At 51.7% G+C, this 23,523-nt stretch overlaps 4 protein-coding genes across 7 annotated transcripts; 2 read left to right on the top strand and 2 right to left on the bottom strand.

Moving 5' to 3' along the window:
* The first annotated feature begins 3,594 nt into the window (after positions 1-3,594).
* On the top strand, positions 3,595-3,901 carry LOC108589542 (large ribosomal subunit protein eL37-like). Its single transcript, XM_035285971.2, has one exon. It carries the CDS (start codon positions 3,595-3,597, stop codon positions 3,883-3,885), a length of 291 nt encoding a protein of 96 aa, XP_035141862.1. The 3' UTR covers positions 3,886-3,901.
* Positions 3,902-7,484: 3,583 nt separating this feature from the next.
* RNASEH2A (ribonuclease H2 subunit A) lies at positions 7,485-13,853 on the bottom strand. 2 transcript variants are annotated; one of them, XM_035284267.3, is made up of 8 exons: positions 13,637-13,853; positions 13,358-13,429; positions 13,107-13,233; positions 12,889-12,976; positions 9,379-9,516; positions 9,158-9,245; positions 7,806-7,929; positions 7,485-7,685 (listed from the first exon to the last, which is right to left on the bottom strand). In XM_035284267.3, exons 1-8 carry the CDS (start codon positions 13,761-13,763, stop codon positions 7,547-7,549), a joined length of 903 nt encoding a protein of 300 aa, XP_035140158.3. In that variant the 5' UTR covers positions 13,764-13,853; the 3' UTR covers positions 7,485-7,546. The 2 variants fall into 2 exon arrangements, with proteins under 2 accessions (XP_035140158.3, XP_035140164.3); XM_035284273.3 differs by having other exon boundaries at positions 13,603-13,669.
* A 63-nt stretch (positions 13,854-13,916) lies between these two features.
* On the bottom strand, positions 13,917-18,674 carry THSD8 (thrombospondin type 1 domain containing 8). Of its 3 annotated transcripts, none has more exons than XM_054249219.2 (3): positions 18,463-18,674; positions 14,991-15,196; positions 13,917-14,053 (listed from the first exon to the last, which is right to left on the bottom strand). In XM_054249219.2, exons 1-2 carry the CDS (start codon positions 18,665-18,667, stop codon positions 14,997-14,999), a joined length of 405 nt encoding a protein of 134 aa, XP_054105194.1. In that variant the 5' UTR covers positions 18,668-18,674; the 3' UTR covers positions 13,917-14,053; positions 14,991-14,996. The 3 variants fall into 3 exon arrangements, with proteins under 3 accessions (XP_054105194.1, XP_078216813.1, XP_078216812.1); XM_078360687.1 differs by lacking the exon at positions 13,917-14,053 and adding an exon at positions 14,567-14,697; XM_078360686.1 differs by lacking the exon at positions 13,917-14,053 and adding an exon at positions 14,690-14,826.
* Positions 18,675-18,871: 197 nt separating this feature from the next.
* On the top strand, positions 18,872-23,361 carry PRDX2 (peroxiredoxin 2). The gene is made up of 6 exons (XM_002761781.7): positions 18,872-18,932; positions 19,408-19,512; positions 19,602-19,755; positions 20,348-20,470; positions 20,650-20,780; positions 23,017-23,361. Exons 2-6 carry the CDS (start codon positions 19,410-19,412, stop codon positions 23,100-23,102), a joined length of 597 nt encoding a protein of 198 aa, XP_002761827.1. The 5' UTR covers positions 18,872-18,932; positions 19,408-19,409; the 3' UTR covers positions 23,103-23,361.
* The last annotated feature ends 162 nt before the right edge of the window (positions 23,362-23,523 follow it).

Below are 23,523 nucleotides of genomic sequence, written 5' to 3'. Positions count from 1 at the left end.
TATCAAGGTGTTGGCTGTTGCCTTGAACTTCTGCTCGGGCTGTTAGCCAGAATATCTGCACACAGCCTCTCTGTGGCTTGGGCTTCCTCTCAACATGGCAGCTAAGTTCTAAGGGAAATGTCCCATGAGAGCAAGCCAGGTGGAAGTTGTTTCACTTTTTTTTTTTTTGAGATAAGAGTTTCACTGTTGTTACCCAGACTGGAGTGCAATGGTGCGATCCTGGCTCACCACAACCTCCGCCTCCTGGGTTCAAGCAATTCTCCTGCCTCAGCCTCCCAAGTAGCTGGGACTACAGGCACGCACCACCGTGCCCAGCTAATTTTTGTATTTTTAGTAGAGACGGAGTTTCACCTTGTTGACCAGGATGGTCTCGATCTCTTGACCTCGTGATCCACCCACCTCGGCCTCCCAAAGTGCTGGGATTACAGGCTTGAGCCACCACGCCGGGCAGAAGTTGTTTCACTTTTGATGACTTAACCCTTGAACTCACAGTGTCACATCTTTCACTTTCTATTCACTACAGTGAGTCACTGAAGCCAGCTCATATTCAAGGAGAGGCCTCACAGACTCCACCTCCAATAGGAGGGATATCAAATAAAATGCTTAGAAAGTGTGGCACGTAATTATCAAAGAATGTAGACACCATCTATTATGATTGCTTCTTGTAGCTGTTAGGTAGTTATTGATGTTATAGACTGTGTAATTGTGACGAGGAGGAGCAAGCATTCAAGGAAGAAAAGTAAAGCAAGTCTTTGAAGGATCTCCAGTCAGATAATCAAGCCATGGAGGACATTCCAAGTCAAAGGCCTGGAGACGACATGTTCTGGAAACTCAGCTTCTCAGGAGGCCTGGGATACAGTATGGGAGATGAGGTCTGGTCCTGGAAGACACTGGATGCCAGGCAAAGGCACTTGAACCTAAGGATAGAGTGTGATGTACCAGGCATGGTGGCTCACACCTGTAATTCTAGCACTTTGGAAGGCCAAGGCAAGTGCATTGAGATCAGGAGTTTGACATCAGCCTGGGCAACATGGTGAAACCCCATCTCTACTAAAAATAAAAAAATAGCCAGGCGTGGTGGTGCACACTTGTAGTCCCAGCTACTTGAGAGGCTGAGGTGGGAGGATTGCTTCAGCCTGGGAGGTGGAGGCACCACTGCCCTCCAGCTGGGGCAACGGGGACCATGTCTCAGAAAAAAAAAAAAAAAAAAGTGTGTGTGATGCAAAGTTTGGCAGTCTCCGTTACTTGAGGAGCTGAGGTGACTGTATTGCTTGAGGCCAGGAGTTCGGAAATAGCATGGGCACCATGGCCAGACCTCATCTCCAAAATAAAGTTGCATGGAGTGAAGAAATGCTATGTTATGGGTTGAATGGGTCTCCTCCCATTCACATGTTCAGGTCCTAACTCCTAGTACCTCAAAATGTGACTGTATTTGGAGACAGCATGTTGAAAGAGATACCTAAGGTAAAACGAGGTCATATCTGTGAGCTCTAATCCAATGATTATAAAAAATTAGGACACATGGCTGGGCACCGAGGCTCATGCCTGTAATCCCAACACTTTGGGAGGCTGCAGCGGGAGGATCCTTTGGACCCTGAAGTTTCAGAGCAAACTGTGCAACACAGCAAGACCCCCGTCTCTATTAAAACAAATTTCTTTTTGAGATAGAGTCTCTTGCTCTGTTGCCCAGGCTGGAGTGAAATAACATGATGTCAGCTCATTGCAACTTCCGCCTTCCAGGTTCAAGCGATTCTCCTGCCTAAGCTTCCTGAGTAGCTGGGATTACAGGCGACTACCAAGACACCCGGCTAATTTTTGTGTTTGTAGAACAGACCGGGGTCTCACCATGTTGGCCAGGCTGTTCTCAATCTCCTGATCTCAGGTGATCCGCTTACCTCGGCCTCCCAAAGTGTTGGGGTTACAGGCGTGAGCCACTGCGCCTGGACAAAATTTTTTTAAAAAATTAGCCAGGTATGTTAGAGCACGCCTGTAGTCACAGTTACGCAGAAGTCTGAGGCAAGGAGTCCACTTCAGCCAAGTTCAAGGCTGCAGTGAGCTATGATTATGCCATTGCACTGCAGCCTGCATGAGACAGACCTTGTCTGGAAAAAATAAACCGAAGAAGAAACCAATCCTGCCGACACCTTGATCTGGAACTTCTAGCTTCCAAGACAGAGAATAAATCTCTATTGTGTGAGCCATCCAGTCTCAGGTAGTCTTGTTACAGTACCTCTAAACAACTAAAGAATACTCCACAAATAATACGCTCACATCATCCTGGGTGTCTGTCATCAGTGTTTCTTTTTCATTTTTTCCTAGACAGAGTCTTGCTCTGTCACCCAGGCTGGAATGCAGTGGTGTGATCTTGGCTCACTACAACCTCCACCTCCCAGGTTCAAGCAATTCTACCTCAGCCTCCCAAATATCTGGGATTACAGACATGCGCCACCACGCCTGGCTAATTTTTATATTATTTGTAGAGGTGGCATTTCGCTGTTAGCCAAGCTGGTCTCGAACTCCTGACCTTGATATCTGCCTGCCTTGGCCCCCAAAACCTCTGGGATAACAGGCGTGAGCCACCGTGCCCAGCCACAGCATTTCTCTAAAAGTGTTGACACCGAGCACGATGACTCACACCTGTAATCCCAGCACTTTGTGAGGCTGAGGCGGATGGGTCACCTGAGGTCAGGAGTTCAAGACTAACCTGGCCAACATGGTGAAACCCCATCTCTACTAAAAATACAAAAATTAGCCAGGTGTGTGAGCGCAAGCCTGTAATCTCGGCTACTTGGGAAACTAAGGCAGGAGAATCACTTGGTGCCAGCACCTGTAATCTCAGCCACTTGGGAAACTGAGGCAGGAGAATTGCTTGGTGGCCAGTACCTGTAATCTCAGCTACTTGGGAGGCTGAGGCAAGAGAATTGCTTGAACCCAGGAGGTAGAGGTTGTAATGAGCTGAGATCTTGCCACTGCACTCCAGCCTGGGTACGAGAGCAAGACTTTGTCTCAAAAATAAACAAATAAATAAAAATGAGGAAAAATAAATGTTTTTCAAAAAATGTTGGCTGAGCATGGTGGCTCACTCTTGTAACGGCAGTGCTTTGGGAGGCCGAGGCAAGAGAACTGCCTGAGCCAGGAGTTTGAGACCAGTCTAGGCAACACAGAGAGAACCTGTCTCTACCAATAATATTTAAAACATTAGTTGAGCAAGGTGTCATGTGTCTCTAGCCTCAGCTATTAGGGGGTATGAAATGGGAAGATGGCTTGGGCCCAGGGGGTGGACGCTGCAGTAAGACATGATGGCACCACTGCACTCCAGCCAGGGCGACAGAGCAAGTCCCTGTCTGAAAAAAAAAAAATTAATACATAAAATTTAAAAAGTGTTCAGTTAAGAGTCATCCCTTCCTTCCATTCTATTAAAACTCTCCCGGGGCTGGGCATGTGGATCACAGCTGTAATCCCAGCACTTTTGGAGGCCGAGGTGCGCAGAACACCTGAGCTCAGGAGTTCGAAACCATCCTGGGCAACATAGTGAAAGCCATTTTTACTAAAATACCAAAAACTTAGCTCTCTGGTCTCAGCCAAAGAAGCAAGATGACGAAGGGAACCTCGTTTGGAAAGCACTGCAGTAAGACACACACGCTGTGCTGCCACTGTGGCTCTAAGGCCTGCCACCTTCAGAAGTCGACCTGTGACAAAAATGGCTGCCCCACCAAGCGCAAGAGAAAGTATAACTGGGGTGCCAAGGCTGAAAAACGAAGTACCACCAGGACTGGTCGAATGAGGCACCTAAAAATTGTATGCCGCAGATTCAGGCATGGATTCCGTGAAGGAACAACACCTAAGCCCAAGAGGGCAGCTGTTGCAGCATCCAGTTCATCTTAAGAATTTCAACGATTGGCCAGGCGCTGTGGCTCAAGCCTGTAATCTCAGCACTTTGGGAGGCCAAGGCGGGTGGATCACAAGGTCAAGAGATCGAGACCATCCTGGTCAACATGGTGAAACCCCGTCTCTACTAAAAATACAAAAAATTAGCTGGGCGCGGTAGCGCGTACCTGTAATCCCAGCTACTCAGGAGGCCGAGGCAGGAGAATTGCCTGAGCCCAGGAGGTAGAGGTTGCGGTGAGCCGAGATCGCGCCATTGCACTCCGGCCTGGGTGAAGAGGGAAACTCCATCTCAAAAAAAAAAAAAAAAAACTCAGCCAGGCATGGAGGCACGCACCTGTAATTCTAGCTACTTGGGAGCCTGGGGCAGGAGAATCGCTGGAGCCTGGGAGGTGGAGGTTTTAGAGCACTAAGATCAGCCACTGCACTCCAGCTTGGGTGACAGAGTGAGACTCTGGTTCAAAAAAATCAAAAACTGAAACAAAAAAACTCTGGGCCAGGTGTGGTGGCTCATGCCTGTAATCCCAGTACTTTGGGAGGCCAAGGCAGGAGGATAACCTGAGGTCAGGAGGTCAAGACCAGTCTAGCCAACATGCTAAAACCGCATGTCTACCAGAAGTACAAAAATCAGCTGGGTGTGGTGGTGGTGCCAGTAATCCCAGCTACGTGAGAGGCTAAAGCAGGAGAATGACTTGAACCCAGGAGGCAGAGGTTACGGTGAGCAGAGACCACGCCATTGCACTCCAGCCTGCGCAACAGAGCCAGACTCCGTCTCAAAAAAAAAAAAACCTGTGGGCATGGTAGCTCATACCTGTAATCCCGGCACTTTGGGAGGCTGAGATGGCAGGACTGCTTGGGCCTGGGAGGTGGATGTTGCACTGCAGCCTGGGCGACAGAACAAGACTGTCTCAAAAAAAATGATAAACTACAAGAAGCTCAGCAGGGTGACTTGCACTTGTCATCTCAGTACTTTGAGAGGCTGAAGTAGAAGGATTCCTTGGTATCAGGCATTTGGGACCACCCTGGGCAAGAGACTGTATCTCTATTAAATATAAACAAATGACTAAACTGCAGGTCAAGCAACAACATAGGAAAGGGTCACACAGCCTCTTAGACGTCGTCTCTAGAATCCATTTGGTGAAGCCATAACGCGTACTGTCTAGGGTATACTTGCTTCCATTTGTAGACCAAGAAAAAAAACAAAATAGCCAGGCACTTATTGGTGGCTCACACCTATAAATCCTAGCACTTTGGGAGACTGAGGCAGAATCGCTTGAGCCCAGGAGTTTTCGTTTTGTTTTTTGGGTTTTGAGACGAGTCTTGCTCTGTCGACAGGCTGGAGAGTAGCACACCTTGGCTCACAGCAACCTCCTCCTCCCAGGTTCAAACAATTCTCCTGCCTCAGCCTCCCAAGTAGTCGGGACTAGATGCGTGTACCACCATGCCCAGCTAATTTTTGTATTTTTAGTAGAGACGGGGTTTCATCATGTTGGCCAGGATGGTGTCAATCTCTTGACCTCATGATCTGCCTGCCTTGGCCTCCCAAAGTGCTGGGATTACAGGCGTGAGCCACTGAAGGTGGCCAAGCCCAGGTGTTTGAGACTAGCTTGGGCAACATAGGGAGACCCTGTCTCTAAAAAAAGTCTGTTTTTTATTTTTTGATACAGAGTTTCGCTCTTGTTACCCAAGCTGGAGTACAGTGGCACAATTTCGGCTTACCCAGGCTGGAGTACAGTGGCACGATTTCGGCTTGCCCAGGCTGGAGTGGCACGATTTCGGCTTGCCCAGGCTGGAGTACAGTGGCACGATTTTGGCTTGCCCAGGCTGGAGTACAGTGACACGATTTTGGCTCACTGCAACCTGTCTCCCAGATTCAAGCCATTCTCCTACCTCAGCCTCCAGAATAAGTGGGATTACAGGCATGTGCCACCACGCCCGGCTAATTTTGTATTTTTAGTAGAGATGGGGTTTCTCCATGTTGGTCAGGCTGGTCTCGAGCTCCCCACCTCAGGTTATACACCTGCCTCGGCCTCCCAAAGTGCTAGGATTACACAGGCATGTGCCACCACGCCTAGCTAATTTTGTATTTTTAGTGGAGATGGGGTTTCTCCATGTTGGTCAGGCTGGTCTCGAGCTCCCAGCGTCAGGTTATACGCCTGCCTCAGCCTCCCAAAGCGCTAGGATTACAGGCGTGAGCCACGGCACCCAGCCAGATTTCTATTTCTCATAGAGATAGGGTCTATGTTGTCCAGGCTGGTCAAGATCCTCCTGACTCAGCCTTCCAAAGCACTGAGATTACAGGTATGAGTCCCTGCGCCCAGTCACATCATGTATTTTAAATATTAGATTAAATCAGCCAGGTGTGGTGGCTCACATATTGAGAGGCCGACGTGGGCAGATCACTTGAGTGCAGGACTTCAAGACCAGCTTGGGCAACGTGGTGAAACTTCATCTCTACAAAAAATACAAAAATTAGTTGGCCATCTTGGCATGTGCCTGGAATCTCAGCTACTCAAGAGGCTGAGGCGACAGAATTGCTTGAACCCAGGAGGCGGAGGTTGCAGTTAAGCTGAGATCCAACCACTGCACTTCAGACAGGGTGACACAGCAAGACTGTCTCAAAAAAAAAATTTTTTTTTAAGTAAAAATAAAAAAAGGAAGGGCATGGTGGCTCATGCCTGTAATCTCAGCAGTTTGGGAGGTCAAGGTAGGAGAACTGCCTGAGGTCAGGAGTTCGAGACCAGTTTCGCCAACATGGAGAAACCCCGTCTCTACTAAAAATACAAAAAAATGAGCCGGATGTGGTGGTGTGTGCCTACAATCCCACCTACTCGGAAGGCTGAGGCAGAGGAATTGCTTGAACCAGGGAGGTGGAGGTTGCAGTGAGCCAAGATCACATCACTGCACTCCAGCCTGGGTGACAGAGTGAGATTCCATCTCAAAAAAACGAAAACAACAATAAAAAGTAGCTGGTTGTGATAGCACACATTGGTAATCCCAGCTACTTGAAAAACTGAGGCAGGCGAAGCACTTGAACATGAAAAGTGGAGGCTGCAGTGAGCCAAGATTTTGCCACTCTATTGTAGCCTGGAGGACAGAGCAAGACTCCACCTCTCAAAAAAAAAAAAAAAAATAGGCCGGGCACGGTGGCTCAAGCCTGTAATCCCAGCACTTTGGGAGGCAGAGGCAGGTGGATCACGAGGTCAAGAGATCGAGACCATCCTGGTCAACGTGGTGAAACCCCGTCTCTACTAAAAATACAAAAAATTAGCTGGGCATGGTGGCGCGTGCCTGTAATCCCAGCTACTCAGGCGGCTGAGGCAGAAGAATTTCCTGAACCCAGGAGGTGGAGGTTGCGGTGAGCCGAGATCGGGCCACTGCACTCTAGCCTGGGTAACAAGAGTGAAACTCCATGTCAAAATAAATAAATAAATTAAATTAAATAAATGAATAAAATTAAAAATTTAAAAAAAATCAAACCAAATGAAATCAATCAACCAACATTCATTCTAATTAGGTTCCAAAAGGCAGCAGCTGGACCCGGCTGCAGAGCACACTCCCACCTCGCTCTGCCCCAAAAGTAGATCTCCTACATGTGGTTTTCCTTTAACAACTTTAATGTCTGGGTCAGGGAGACAGGTAGAGCGAGGAGAGGCAGCTGCTAGAGGCTGGTTGCTGACTCCAGGCCACGCTCCAGGAAATACCGGTGGGAAGCACGGGGACAGACTCGGGACCCTTCATTGAAGAAGTAGGATGTGATCTTCCCAAGTCCCTCCTGATCCTCGGGTGCTGAGTCCTCCCTGTGGGAGAGAGGTGATGTCAGCGACCATGTCCAGGGAGAACAGCACTCCCAGGCAGGGCTGAACCCTGGCCTCCCTCCTTCCTTCTCTATAACACCCCCAGACGCCCATGGTACCCACCATATAACATCTTTTGCCTCTTTCTCCAGGATGGTCTGGGCCGTGCGCCAGCTGAACCGGACAAACTGGGGGAAGCCGAACACAGGCTCCACGTGCTCCTTCAGCCACACTTTTGTCTTGGGATCTGGGGTAGGGTGGGCAACAGTGACAGTCCAAGTTGCACCATAACACCCAAGCTCCTTGCCACTCTTTTTTTTTTTTTTTTGCTGAGGCAGAGTCTTACTCTGTCACCCAGGCTGCTCACCACAACCTCCACTTCCCGGGTTCAAGAGATTGTCCTACCTTAGCCTTCTGAGTAGCTGGGATTACAGGCGTGTGCCACCACATCCAGCTAATTTTGTAATTTTAGTAGAGACAGAGTTTTACCATGTTGGTGAGGCTGGTCTCGAACTCCTGACCTCAAGTGATCCACCTGCTGTGGCCTCCCTAAGTACTGGGATTGCAGCCACTGCGCCTGGCCAAAACTATTTTTTTGACACAGGGTCTAACCTTGTCACCCAGGCTGGAGTGCAGTGGCATAATCATAGCTCACTGCAGCCTCGAACTCCTGGGCTCAAGCAACCCACCCACCTTAGCTTCCTGAGTAGCTGTGAGTACAGGTGGGTACCACTATAACCGGCTAATTTTTAAAAAAAATTTTATAGAGATGGGGGTCTCGCTATGTTGCCCAGCCTGGTCTTGGAACTCATGAACTCAAGCGGTTATCCTACCTCAGCTTCCCCAAGTGCTGGGATTACAGGCATGAGCCACCACGCCTGTTCTCCTTCCCCTTAACAAAGGGACAGGTGCCTACCTGGGGTCTCAGTCAGTCACTGGAGCTCCAGAGAGACAGCAAAGTGGGAATCAGAGAAGAGAGCAAGAATCCAATCGCCTGGAATCCAGCTCCATCACACACTGGCTGTGTGGCTGCGAACAGATGCCAGCACTGTCTAGAACTTGGCCTCTTCCACCGTGGATTGGGGTGACGAGAACAATTTAGAAAACCTCCAGCCAGGCACAGCAGTCCACACCTGTAACCCTAGCTATCTGGGAGTCTAAGACAGGAAGGTCACTTGAGCCCAGGAATTCAAGACCAGCCTGGGCAACATAGGGAGACCTCATCTCTTTAAAAAAAAAAAAAAAAAGGGTTGGTGGCTTACACCTGTAATCCCAGCACTCTGGGAGACCAAGGTGGGAGGACAGCCTGCCTCCAGAAGTTCAAGACCAGCCTGGGCAATGGGACAAGACCCCACCTCTATAAAAACAAAGAATAAACGAAATAAAATGATAAATGAAAGGAAAAAAAGAAAACCTCAGAAGCGTGTTCAGCCCTGGCCATGTCTACGTTAGTACCATGGTCACTGTCTGCTCACCATTGGGGTAGCCTGAGCCATAATCAGTATCCAGGTCCTGCAGTTTTTCCACGAACTGCCAGTTTTTCACCGCCTGGTCCCGGGCCACCTGTGGGCAGGACAGGCACCTGGAATCTCCCTCCTCCCCCGTGGTGGCCATGCCTGATCACAGAAACAGGGTCTCCATATGTTGGGGAGACACGGGGATGGTGGAAGCTGGCAGTGGCTAGTAGGGTACTGACCTTGGCACAGATGCTGGCAGCACTGACCACAGGGTAGAGGGCATCTGCTTTGGCCTTGACTGTCACCTCAATCCCGGGAAAACTTTGCTGCAGCCGCTTCTGGTATGTCTCTGGCATGCCTACGGTGTCCACAAATACCTGCCATGGCAACAGAAACATATTAATTGAACACAACATCTGAAAAAAAAACAACCGTACCAGTGCTCTAGCCGAAAAGCCCTGGCACGTACTTTCTGCCGCCCAGAATTCTCTTCTCACAGCTCACCCCCAGGCTGGACCTATCAAGGATTTCAACTAAACATCTCCTTCCAGGCCAAGCAAAGTGGTTCACACCTGTGGTCCCATCACTTTGGGATGCTGAGGCAAGAGAATCACTTGAGCCTGGAAGTTTGAGATCAGATTGGGTAACACAGTGAGACCCCATCTTTACAAAAACATAAAATAAATACAATAAAATAAAACAAAGAAAAAAAACCCTAGCACTTTGGGAGGCGGAGGCAGGAGGATCACCTGAGGTCAGGAGTTCGAGACCAACCTGACCAACATGAAGGAACCCTGTCTCTACTAAAAATACAAAATTAGCCGGGCGTGGTGGTGAATGCCTGTAATCCCACCTACTCAGGAGGCTGCGGCACTGCCACTGCACTCCAGCCTGGGCAACAAAAGCAAAACTCCATCTCAAAAAAAGATAAAAAGGCTGGGCGCAGTGGCTCACACCTGTAATCCCAACACTTTGGGAGGCTGAGGTGGGTGGATCACGAGGTCAGACGTTCAAGACCAGCCTGGCCAACACAGTGCCTTGGACGCAATCATGGGGATTTGGAAAACAGTTGCTGGGTCGGCTTCTGGGTGAGGACCATAGAGTAGTCGCTAGTGTGGGTGAAGTCATCCAGTTGTCAGAAATGCAAAAGCCTGAAAAGGCACCTCAAAAGGCCAATCTATAGGGCCAGGCATCATGGCTGACGCCTGTAATCTCAGCACTTTGGGAGGCCAAGGCAGGAGGATCACCTGAGGTCAGGAGTTGGAGACCAGCCTGACCAACATGAAGAAACTCCATCTCTACTAAAAATACAAAATTAGCCAGGAGTGGTGGTGCATGCCTGTAATTCCATCTACTCAGGAGGCTAAGGCAGGACAATGGCTTGAACTCAGGAGGTGGAGGTGCAGTGAGCTGAGACAGCACATCGCACTCCAGCCTGGGAAATGACAGCAAAACGAAACTCCATCTCAAAAAAGGAAAAAATAATCACCTCCTAAAGAGCTTTCTCTGATCACACTGCATCTACTCTACACTTATTTAGCACCTACTGCATGCCAGATGCCATTGTAGGAACTAAGGAGGTGACAGCAAACACACTAGAAAAAAACCGGCAGGGTGTGTTGGCACATGCCCATAATCCCAACACTTTAGGGGCCAAAGCGGGAGGATCGCTTGAAGGCAGGTGTTTGAGACCAACCTGGACAACATATGGAGACCCTGTTTCTATGAAAAATAAAAAATTAGCTAGGCGCAGCAGTGAAGAAAGGCTTGAAGGAGGTGAGGAAGTGAATCCATGCAAAGATCTGGGGAAGAGGGCTCTAGGTGTGAGAACAGACAGTACAAAGTCCCTGAGTGGGGACCAGGTTCATCATGCTGGACCCATGTATGGGGGCTTATGGCTGCAGCAAAGAAGTGAGGATCCTGGAGCTGCTGGGGGAAACTGCTGTCTCCACGGCGATACCGTTTTCAGAAACCATCTTAATTTTTTTTTTTTTTTTTTTTTTTTTACCAGCTGACCACCTTTCTGCTCAGGCTAAACCTGAAACCCCATGGGCAGGGCCCTTGTCTGTCTACCCCAGTTACTGCATGGTCAGCTCTGCATTTGGGTCTGGTCCTCAGGCCCCTCCTTAGCAAGGCCTACTTTGCTCTAATTCCTTTCTTTCTTTTTTGTAGAGATGGGGTCTTGCTATGTTGCCCAGGCTGGTCTGGAACTCCTGGCCTCAACGGATTTGCTCACCTCAGCTCTTCCCAAAGTGCTGGGATTAAAGGTGTGAGCCACCACACTCAGCATACAGTTCCTACCTTGAGGTTATTTTGCCTTATTATTCTCTCAAAACCGGTCTGTTCTTTCCCTGAGAGCACTCAAGGCAATGCTGATTTATGCTTTTCTCTGATAATTTAATGTAATTTTCCCCAACTGTGAATTTTCCTGATTTAATTTCCACTGAGATAGGAGAATTAAATGTCGAGATGTGCATTTCAAAAAGACTCCCTTCTGTTGCTGTACCGGGAACAGACTAGAGGGGATAGGAGGGTGGCGGATGAGAGATGAAGCTCAGCAGGTGTCCAGGGAGTGGGGGGTGTCCTGGGCTAGGACAGAGAGAGTTGGCAGGTAGGCACATGTGGAGACTGAGCCTTTAGGATGAGGGAGAGATTAAATGGAGATGGGACTAGGGGCTACACTGTGGTCCTGAGTGAGCCACACATTTAGGCCAGGAACAGCAGCATGAAATCAACAGCAGCAATGAACATGCCTGAGGCACTCCAGATATATCTGATGCCCAATCTGCCTATTGCAGGGTTTTGCCCCATTTTTATTTTATTTTTTTATTTTTATCTAAGGGCAGGCAACTTCTTCTTTTTTTTTAGATGGGGTTTCATTAGGACCGGGTGCGGTGGCTCACGCCTGTAATCCCAGCACTTTGGGAGGCCGAGGCGGGTGGATCATGAGGTCAAGAGATCGAGACCATCCTGGTCAACATAGTGAAACCCCGTCTCTACTAAAAATACAAAAAATTAGCTGGGCATGGTGGCGCGTGCCTGTAATCCCAGCTACTCGGGAGGCTGAGGCAGGAGAATTGCCTAAACCCAGGAAGCGGAGGTTGCGATGAGCCGAGATCACGCCATTGCACTCCAGCCTGGGTAACGAGCAAAACTCCGTCTCAAAAGGAAAAAAAAAAAGATGGGGTTTCACCATGATGGCCAGGCTGGTCTTGAACTCCTGACCTCAGGTGATCCACCCACCTCGGCCTCCCAAAGTTCGAGGATTACAGTCGTGAACCACTGCGCCGGGCTTTTTTTTTATTTTTTAAATTTTTATTTTGCGCTCTGTTGACCAGGCTGGAGTGCAATGGCTCGCTCGATCTCAGCTCAGTGCAACCTCCAATTCCCAGGTTCAAGTGATTCTCCCACCTCAGACTCCCCAGCATGTGGGATTACAGGCACCCACCACCATTCCGAGCTAATTTTTTGTATTTTTTTTTATAAATGGAGTTTCACCATGTTGGTCAGGCTGGTCTCGAACTCCTGACCTCAGGTGATCCACCCACCTCAGCCTCCCAAAGTGCTGCGATTATAGGCATGAGCCCCTACACCCGGCCTCCATTTTTACTTTTGAGTTGGGGGTCTTCCTCTGTCACCCAGGATGGAGTGCTGTGGCATGATCATGGCCCACTGCAGCCCTGAACTCCTGTTCTGTCCCCATTTTATCCTGAAGTGACCAAATGGAGACAACTCAACAGTTAGCTCACCTGAGTGACGTTCACGCCCTGGTCCAATGCATACTGTATAAGCCCAGTGGCTGTATCATGGGACAGGGAGTTCAGGTTGTATTTGACCCTGTGGTGGGGGACAGAGCCCAGTTAACCTCATTCTAGGAACAAAGCCCAGCCAGCCCATGCTGGCTGCCCCTCTCCCACAGCCCCTCCCGGGGACCCCTCTCCCACAGCCCCTCCCGGGGACCCCTCACCGCCCAAGCATGCTGGTAGAGATGAGGTTTGGAGACAGCACGTCCAGCGCCCAGCCCACAAAGTTCCCGTCCTCCTGCATTTTCCCTAAAAGCCTTTCCCGCTCACTCTCCGATAGGGTCTTTGAGTCTGGGAAAGAAAAGGGGAACAAATGTTTCTCCCAGTTCCTGCCCTCCCCTCCAGTTTTCACGTTCCCCCCAGTGGGATTACACATACCCAGTAATCCCTTCCCAGACGCACACCCCGGGCTCACCTGCCACTTTCAGGGCTTCCAGATCTGCCAGGCGGGACAGGGGACAATAACAGATTGCGTAGACCATTGGGCCTGGGAAGGAAGGGTGTCAAATTTTTGGGAACCGGGGTCCAATCACTGAGCCCGTGAACGTTGCCACCCATCCCTGTTCTATCATCACTTCTTCTTTGGGAGCTATGACCACTACCACGTCCCCTCCCCAGGTGCGGTACAATCCCGACTCCCGTTTCCGGCATCCCGCTTACCACGCCCCTCCCCTCCCTGGCCCTAGGGGCGCACCCAGCACCGGGCCCCGGCCCGCCTCATCGACGCCCACAACACAAGGTTCCTTGCCGCACACCGCAGGCACAGGGGAACTCAGGCGACAGCGGCCCGTATTGTCTCTCTCTAGCTCGCTGAGATCCATGCCACCTTGGCCGCCGCCACCAGCTCCAAGAACCAAGTCCACAGGAGCCGATCTCAGCGCGCGTTTTCCGCGGGCCTTGCGGCGGCGTCTGTTTCCGACCAATCCACGCGCAGAACACGCCCCTGACGCTCCTGCCGCGGGGACGCTTACGCAGCCGACGCCGACGTCGCTGCTGCGCGCCCTCCTGGGAATTGTAGTCCTGAAGGGTTATGGCCGAGCGCTTTAAGTGTGGCGAATTCGTTGGACTGGGTCGCTTTGCAAGCTCTGCTTCACGGTCTCTGGGGCCCCGTCTGCATTAGCCAGTGGGAAGAGAGGGAAATAAAAGGGATACTGAGGCGCAGCTTGGAAGACCCAGCCTAATGAGGAACTAGAGGGTCAAGTATCACTCCACTCCCAGGACACGGGTCCCCGCATGACTGGGGATGATCCCTGAATCCCCACCTGGATTCCGCGAGTGCAGTCCCTTTTTCTGTACACATTCTAAGTCCCCTGTACCAGGTAGCCCCGCTTCCACTGGGCTCAGGCTTTAGGATTCGGAGTCCCCAAACTCCCTCCCTTTGTTGCTCCCTCAGGCCCACCCCAACTCCCTTCAACATCTGTCTCCTCTTCGTATCCTCTTATTCAGGCCAAGCCTTCCCCACCCCCAATGGAGATCCCAGACCTCAGTCGACTCCTGCTCAGGGTCTCTGCCCACCATGGAAGCTCACTCCTTCCAACTTAGGATGAATGTCCCCTACCCCACCTCTCGACCTGTCTCCGTCTCTTTTGTTTTCTGTTTTGTTTTTCTGAGACAGGATCTTCCTCTGTTGCCCAGGCTGGAGTGCTGGGGCGCGATCTTGGTTCAGTGCAACCTCCACCTCGTGGGCTGAAGCGATCCTCCCACCTCAGTCTCCCAGCTTGACTACAGGTGCACACCACACACCACCAGGCCCGACTGTTTTTTGTAGAGACAGGGTCTCAGTATGTTGCTCAGGCTGGCTTCAAACTCCTGGGCTCAAGCGATCCGGCCACCTCCGCCTCCCTAGCTATCCACGGGGCTCACAGCTCCTGACTCAGCTTCCCCCTAACCAAATCAACCTCAAGTCACTCAAGTCTTGGAGCTTCAGTTCTCCCTTCCCCAAACTCGCCTCATACCTGCCCCGCATCGCAAGGTCTCCCTCCCCAACCACCCTGGGTCCCGCGGCTTAGGTTTGCCCTGGCCCTGCCGCCCGTGGGCCCCTCTCTCACCTGGGCTCAGAGCCTCCAGTCGCAGTCGAAGGGTTTGCAGGATGGACAATCCCGTTGCCGGCAGGGCCGTATCTGGATCAGGTTCTCCTGGTTCATGAAAACCGGACCCGGCCTTGTGCTTAGCACCTCGCGGCTGCGCTCCTGCTTGCCCTGGTCGCAGAGACACCGCCAATTTCCCCACGGGCCAAGGATCGAGTCCTCGACTTCTAGAGATAGAAGGTAAAGCTAAAGATCCACGTAGAGGGGGCATACTCCCAATCCCCTCTCCCAGAGTGGGAGAAAGATAAAAGATACTAACAAATAAAAGAAGTGCATATCCAGTCGATTCTGCCTCTATGCCAGGCACTCCAACACAGATTATCTGATGTAATTTTTTTTTTTTTTTTTTTGAGACAGGGTCTTGCCCTGTCGCCCAGGCTGGAACACAGTGGTCCAGTCATAGCCCACTGCAGCCTCAACCTCCCGGGCTTAAGCTATCCTCCTACCTCAGCCTCCCAAGTTGCTGGGACTACATGCCACCACGCTAGGCTAATTTTTCGTATTTTTGCAGAGATGGAGTTTCACTGTGTTGCCCAGGCTGGTCTGGAACCCCTGGGCTCAAGTGATCCTCTCACCTCAGCCTCCCAAAGTACTGGGATTACAGGTGTGAGCCAGCTACCATGCCCACACTTTATCTTTCCATGAGTCTCAGGTGGGGAAACCAAGACCCAGAGACAGGAAACCAACCTTCCAAGTTCACACATGGGGTAAGTGGTCCAGAGGAACTACAGCCTGACGCTTCCAAGCTGTGCCAGCCTGGCCAGTTGTGAGTGTGCCCTCACATCCTTGGGACAGCCGGGTGCGGTGGCTCATCCCTGTAATCCCAGCACTTCCAGAGGCCGAGGCAGGTGGATCCTGAGGTCAGGAGTTCGAGAACAGGCTGGGCAACACAGTGAAATGCTGTCTCTACTAAATACACAAAAAATTATCTGGGTGTATTCATGGGCGCCTGTAATCCCAGCTACTTGGGAGACTGAGGCAGGAGAATCGTGTGAACCCGGGAGGCAGAGGTTGCAACTGCAGTGAGCCTAAATCTCACCATTGCACTCCCAGCTCAGGCAACAGCAGGAGACTTCGTCTCAAAAAAAAACAAACCCACAAAAAAACAATCCTTGATGCCTGCCTTCTGAAGCTGACTTCTGTCTTCAGGGGTGTGACCAAGGCCCTACCTAGCAGGCATTATGCCACCTGACCAGCAGGACTGTCAAGTGATAAATGGCATAACCCACTAATGAGGGTAAGTAAAGCACCTACCGCTGTGTTAGCATATACAAAACAATTTATTATGATCAGGTTTTGTTTTCTTTTGTTTTTTTGAGACAGGATCTTGCTCTGTTACCCAGGTTGGAATGCAGGGACGTATTCATGGCTCACTGCAGCCTCAAATTCCTTGGCAAAAATGGTCCTCCTGTATCAGCCTCTTGAGTTGCTGGGACTACAGGTGCATGCCACCATGCTAGGCTAACTTTTTTTTTTTTTTTTTTTTTCATTTTTAAGAGACAGGGTCTCTCCATGTTGCCCAGGCTGGTCTTGAACTCCTGGGCTCAAGCAGTCCTCCCACCTTGGCCTCCCAAAGTGTTGGGACTACCAGCCTGGGCCATCAAGTTAGGCTAATTTTTAAAAAATATTTTTTTGTAGGAGAGGGGGTGGAACACACATGCGTGCGCGCACACACACACACACACATATATTTTGTAGAGATGGAGTTTTGCTGTGTGGGCCAGGCTGGTCTGGTCTTGGAGGCCAAGGGATCCTGTCACCTCAGCCTCCCAATGTGCTAGGACTACAAGCATGAGCTACTGCATCGGCCACTATGATCACTTTAAAGGGCTCTTTACTGAATCTGCCCCTTTTCGTATGAGACAGATCTCATCCCAACTCCAATCTTTTTTTTTTTTTTTTTTTTTTTTTGAGACAGAGTTTCTTTCACTCTTGTTACCCAGGCTGGAGTGCAATGGCATGATCTCAGCTCACCGCAACCTCCACCTCCTGGGTTCAAGCAATCTCCTGCCTCAGCCTCCCGAGTAGCTGGGACTACAGGTGTGCACCACCATGCCCAGCTAATTTTTGTATTTTTAGTAGAGACGGGGTTTCACCTTGTTGACCAGGATGGTCTTGATCTCTTGACCTCGTGATCCACCCGCCTCAGCCTCCCAAAGTGCTGGGATTACAGGCATGAGCCACCGCGCCCAGCCTCAACTCCAATCTTATCCCAACTCACTGCTCAGAAAGGTCTGACACGTCCTACCCTCCCACACCCATGTCTCTGCCACACCTCACTGACCTCTTTCCATTTTTCCTTCAAGCCTTTTCTTTTTCTTTTTATTTATTTATTTATTTGTTTGTTTGTTTGTTTGTTTATTTGAGATGGAGTTTCGCTCTTGTTACCCAGGCTGGAGTGCAATGGCACGATCTCGGCTCACTGCAACCTCCGCCTCCTGGGTTCAGGCAATTCTCCTGCCTCAGCCTCCTGAGTAGCTGGGATTACAGGCACGCGCCACCATGCCCAGCTAATTTTTTGTATTTTGAGTAGAGACGGGGTTTCACCACGTTGACCAGGATGGTCTCGATCTCTTGACCTCGTGATCCACCCGCCTCGGCCTCCCAAAGTGCTGGGATTACAGGCGTGAGCCACCGCACCCGGCTATTTTTATTTTTTATTTATTTTTTTGAGACGACGTTTTACTCTTATTGCCCAGGTTAGAATGCATTGGCATGATCTCGGCTGACCATAACCTCCGCCTCCCGGGCTCAGGCAATTCTCCTGCCTCAGCCTCTGGAGTAGCTGGGATTAAAGGCATGTGTCACCATGCCCGGCTAATTTTGCATTTTTAGTAGAGATGGGGCTTCTACTAAAAAAAAAAAAAAAAAAGTGCCTGTTGGTCAGGCTGGTCTCGAACTCCCGACCTCAGGTGATCCTCCTGCCTCGGCCTCCCAAAGTGCTGGGATTACAGGCATGAGCCACCGCGCCCGGCCCTCCTTCAGGCCATTTCACCTTGGCACTTGCTATTTCCTCTTCCTTGGACACTCTTTCCCCCAAATCTTTCCATCTGGGGCTTTTGCTTGTCGGTCTCGCTGCACTGGTCACCTGTCTTCTGAAACCGGGCCCTCTCTGACTTCCCAAGCTTGCCTGCCCCATTCTTTCTCTGTCTCTGCACTTCCTGGCACCTATCCCAGGGTTTCATGGATGTGTGGCTTCAGTATCCTGCCCACGCCCCCTCTTCCCCTGTGAGCTGCTTTAAAGCAGTATCTATTTCAATGTATCCAAGAGTAAACCGAGCCTCAGAACAAAGTACCCATCCCAAAGGGACGCCTCCAGTGCGGAGCTGGGTGGAGATTTGCAGTCCGCGGAGGAAGGTTCCTTTGCAGCCAGCTGGAGAAGTAGGGCAACGAGGAGCCTTTGGGCGTCGTCATCCCGGCCGCCTGCGGTTACCCTTTAGATGCTGCAGCCTCAGCTGCTCCCAGGTGTCACCTTCGCCCTGCTGGCCGAAGTACTGATAGTCCTGGTAGACCTGCGCAGGAGTCTCCAGCAATAGGAGTAGCAGAAGCGGCAGCAGCAGCGCCGCCGGGGTCCGGGCCATGCCGGATTCCAACGGCCCCCAGCGCGCTCCCAGGCTGAGTAGTGCGCGGAGCCGCATTACCCCCGCGGGCTGGTGCAGTGGTCCCGGCCAAAGGCAACGCGTCTCCCCCCGCCGCCCGCAGGCTCATGGACCGGGCCACACGCTCCCCCGCACCTATGGGATCAGTGGGCCCGACCGCTCCGCTCGTCCGCTCCCTCCCCCGCGCCCTGCACGTCTTGGTTCGGGCCGGGCATAAAAGGCTTCGCGGCCCAGGGCTCACTTGGCGCTGAGAACGCGGGTCCACGCGTGCGGTCATCCGTGCGGCTAGCCTTTGCCCACGCAGGTATGAACACCCAGAGTGCACCTGGAGGGGAGCCCCCTTCAAGCCACTTTGGCCTAATCCTGACCTCAGTGCTGGCCGCCTTTGTTTTCCATCCGCGGTAGTGGCCTCCTTTGTCCTTGCGAGGGAAACCGAGGCCACGGCCTTGCAGCGCAGGCCGGATCGCCCGGCTCCCCACCCCCTGCTCGTGGGGGCCTCACTGCCTCCTTCTGGACTGGGGGCTTGCGACATCAAGCTCCAGCCGACTCGCTATTGGGGTGCCGGTGGCAGTGGCTGGGTCACTCGTGCTCTGGTCGGGAGGGCGGGTCTCCGGCAGCCTCCGGACCGCGTAGACCCAGTACCCGGGAGGGTGAGGGTTAGTGCTATCGCCTCCGCGGTGCTGACTCAGTCACGGGGCCTAGCACGCAGCGCGACCTTGGGGAGGGAGGACAAAGGGTCTTCCCGGGCGCATTGACAGGGCGGGGGTCTCCGCTTTCAGTCATGGCCTCCGGTAACGCGCACATCGGAAAGCCTGCCCCTGACTTCAAGGCCACAGCCGTGGTGGATGGCGCCTTCAAAGAAGTGAAGCTATCGGACTACAAAGGTGAGCGCGACCCGGAGGGGGCCCAGGTAGGGACCGGACTGTGCATGAGAGAGTCTGGGCCCTAACTCCTCTTTGTCCCTCCTCCCTAGGGAAGTACGTGGTCCTCTTTTTCTACCCTCTGGACTTCACTTTTGTGTGCCCCACGGAGATCATAGCGTTCAGCAACCGTGCCGAGGACTTCCGCAAGCTGGGCTGTGAAGTGCTGGGCGTCTCCGTGGACTCTCAGTTCACCCACCTGGCTTGGTATGAGCAAGGGCCAAAGAGAAAGGCTGCAGCTAAGCTCACACCCTCGGGTCCGAGCCCCGTGGCTTCGTGGCCATTGCTCAACCTCTGAAACCTGCATTTCCCCATCTTGAAAATAATGGAAATATTGCCGCCCAAGTCTTTAAGGATGATGAGAGTCATTAGCATTTGGCAACTAGTTCCCTGGCATATAGAGTTGCAGATGCTTTATCTACTTAGTGCCCAGGAGGGAGGCTGTGCTGCCCTATTTCATGAAGAAGGAAACTCCAGTTCCCCTAAGGGAAGGGCTGTTCCCCAGGACAAAGTTAGAGGAGGAGGGGAACTCAACACCGGCTCTCTGCTGGCAGATGCTGCAAGTTACAAGCACATGTGAAGCCACTTAGCTGGAGCTTTGCCTCTCAAGCTTAGTTTTCCCAGCTGTGGGCATACAGTCCTTGCACGAAACCCAGGGTGGGGTGGGTGGGGCTCCCAGTGGCCTACTCTAAAACCCCTTTATCTCTGGCCTCCAGTGCTTATCACACTGGGCCCACAGGGTGAGGACCCTGCTGTGCCAGGCATCCTGAGGCCCCAACTCTGCCTCTCCTCCTCCCAGGATCAACACCCCCCGGAAAGAGGGAGGCTTGGGCCCCCTGAACATCCCCCTGCTTGCTGATGTGACCAGACGCTTGTCTGAGGATTATGGCGTGCTGAAAACAGATGAGGGCATTGCCTACAGGTACTGTCAGATCCTCAGCCTGGCACAGGGAGCCCCCATTCCCATGATGCTGGGACCACTCCTGTGCAATGTATTCTCTGCCCCCAGCCCTGGGGTTGGCAGCCGGTGGTTGGTAGTCCCTTCCTTGTCTCTGGCAGTGGGAGCTCCCAGCTCCTCACTGGGAACTCTGATGTCTTCAGGGGTCTCTTTGTCATCGATGGCAAGGGTGTCCTTCGCCAGATCACTGTTAATGATTTGCCTGTGGGACGCTCCGTGGATGAGGCTCTTCGATTGGTCCAGGCCTTCCAGTACACGGACGAGCATGGGGAAGGTGAGTGGGCACACACATTCACACATGCGTGCACACATGACACATGGGTATGTACTCAGCACCTCCGTCACTCGTGCAAACATTCACTGCCTGTCCTCTTACCTGTGCAGATGGGTGTTAGCGCCCCGCAGAAGATTCAGCTCAGGGCTTTGCCTGCAGGACGTTTCTACTGTGGTAGGAGAGATACCCCTGACATTCCACCAAGGTGAACAAAAGGGTCAGGCATATTGGCATGGTGGCTCATGCCTGCGATCCCAACACTTTAGGAGGCTCTGGTGGGTGAATCATCTGAGGTCAGGAGTTTGAGACCAGCCTGATCAATATGGTGAAACTTAAAATACAAAAAATTTGCTGGGCGTGGTGACGGGTGCCTGTAGTCCCAGCTATTCAGGAGGCTGAGGCAGGAGAATGACTTCAACCTGGGAGGCAGAGGTTGCAGTGAGCCAAGACCATCCCATTGCATTCCAGCCTGGGTGACAGAGCGAGACTCTCTCTAAAAAGAGAGAGAAAGATACCCCAGTACAAGACTGGGGAGCTGAGAGGTAATAGATCTATTAGATTGGGAGGCTGAGGCAGGAGGATCTGTTGAGCCCAAATAATTCGAGACCAGCCTGGGCAATATAGTTGGACCCCATCTCTACAAAAAGTTTTTAAAAGTTAGCCTGGCTTGTGAAGCATGTCTACAGTCCCAGCTGCCCAGGAGGCTGAGGCGGGAGGATCACTTGAGCCTGGGAAGTTAAGGCTGCAGTGAGTTATGAGTGCACCACTGCACTCTAACCTAAGTGACAGAGCAAGATCCTGTCTTAAAAATGTAGAGGTAAGGCAGAGGGGCAAAGATGGTTAAAAGGGGCCAAAAAGATAGCCAGCTGCTGAGTCACATGCCTGTAGTTCAGGGGCTCTGGAGAGGCAGGAGACTGCTTAAACCCAGGAGTTGAAGTCCAGCCTAGGCAACACAGGAATTCCCATCTCTTAAAAAAGGAAAAAAGACCAGGCTTGGTGGCTCATGTCTGTAATCCTAGCACTTTGGAAGGCCTAGGCAGGTGGATCACCTGAGGTCAGGAGTTCAAGACCAGCCTGACCAACATAGAGAAACCTTGTCTCTACTAAAATACAGAATTAGCCGGTGTGGTGGAAGGAGCATGCAATCCGGGCTACTTGGGAAGCTAAGGCAGGAGTATTGCTTGAACCCAGGAAACAGAGATTGTGGTGAGCCAAGATTGCACTATTGCACTCCAGCATGGGCAAGAAGAAGCAAAACTCCAACCAAAAAAAAATAAGTAAGAAGAAAAAGGAAAAAAAAAAGAAAAAGGACAGGTGGGTGGCAAGAAGAAACTGAAGAATTAGAGCAGGAAAAACACCAACTAGAAAATACTAAACTTGGCCAGGCACAGTGGCTAATACCTGTAATCCCAGCACTTTGGGAGGCCAAAGCGGGTGGATCACCTGAGGTCAGGAGTTTGAGATCAGCCTGACCAATATGGTGAAACCCCATCTCCACTAAAAATACCAAAAAATTAGCAGGTCATGGTGGTGGGCACCTGTAGTCCCAGCTACTGGGGAAGCAGAGGTTGCAGTGCTTCTAGCCGGCACTGCACTCCAGCCTGGGTGACAGAGCGGGGCTCCATCTCAAAAAAAGAAAAGAAAGGCCAGGCACAGTGGCTCACGCCTGTAATCCCAGCACTTTGGGAGGCCGAGGCAGGCGGATCACCTGAGGTCAGAAGTTTGAGACCAGCCTGGCCAACATGGTGAAACCTCATCTCCAAAAAAATAAAAGAAAATACTGGGGCCAGGTGCAGTGGCTCCTGTCTGTAATCCCAGCACTTTGGTAGGCTGAGGTGGGCAAATCATGAGGTCAGGAGATGGAGACCATCCTGGACCACATGGTGAAACCCTGTCTCTACTAAAAATACAAAAATTAGCCAGGCGTGGTGGTGTGCACATGTAATCCCAGCTACTTGGGAGCCTGGGGCACGAGAATCACTTGAACCCAGGAGACAGGTTGCAATGAACCAAGATGATGCCACTGCACTCCAGCCTGGGCAACAGAGCAAGACTCTGTCTCAAAACAAAAAGAAAATATTGAACTGGACTTGGAGGGCTTCTCTTAATATGCACGTTCCTGGTCCTGGACCACTTGCTTCCATCCAGCATTTGCTTCTGCAACACAGGCTCTTGCTTTGCTTCACCTTCAGCCTGGGGCTGTAGCCTTCATGTGCATCCTTGTGTCTTCCCACAGTTTGTCCCGCTGGCTGGAAGCCTGGCAGTGACACGATTAAGCCCAACGTGGATGACAGCAAGGAATATTTCTCCAAACACAATTAGGCTGGCCAACGGATAGTGAGCTCGCACCCCTACCTAGGTGCCTGTGCTGGGTGCCCACCTGTGCCCCCACCTGGGTGCCCTGTGCTGACCCAGGAAAGGCCAGACCTGCCCCTCCAGACTCCACAGTCGAACCCTGGAGGGCTAGGCCCAGGCCTTCTCATGCCTCCACCTGGGAGCTGAATAGTGACGCCCTCCCCCGAGCCCACCCAGCCGCACACAGGCCTAGAGGTGACCAATAAAGTATTAGGGACAGGTGTGAGTCTGTGTTGGTGTACTCTGACCTCTCCTCCCCTCAACCCCCATCCCTTCTCCAGGCTCCGGCGTGGGAAACTGACTGTAGTTGCGCATCATTGCCACGCGGTGGCAGTATTATCACATACTCAGTGCCGGCTCTCCTCCCTTGCGCGCAAGGCGGTTTCCG

Source organism: Callithrix jacchus, chromosome 22 (assembly GCF_049354715.1).
Source record: "Callithrix jacchus isolate 240 chromosome 22, calJac240_pri, whole genome shotgun sequence".
Lineage (NCBI taxonomy): Eukaryota > Metazoa > Chordata > Mammalia > Primates > Cebidae > Callithrix > Callithrix jacchus.
This window is presented reverse-complemented; position numbering and strand designations above follow the sequence as displayed.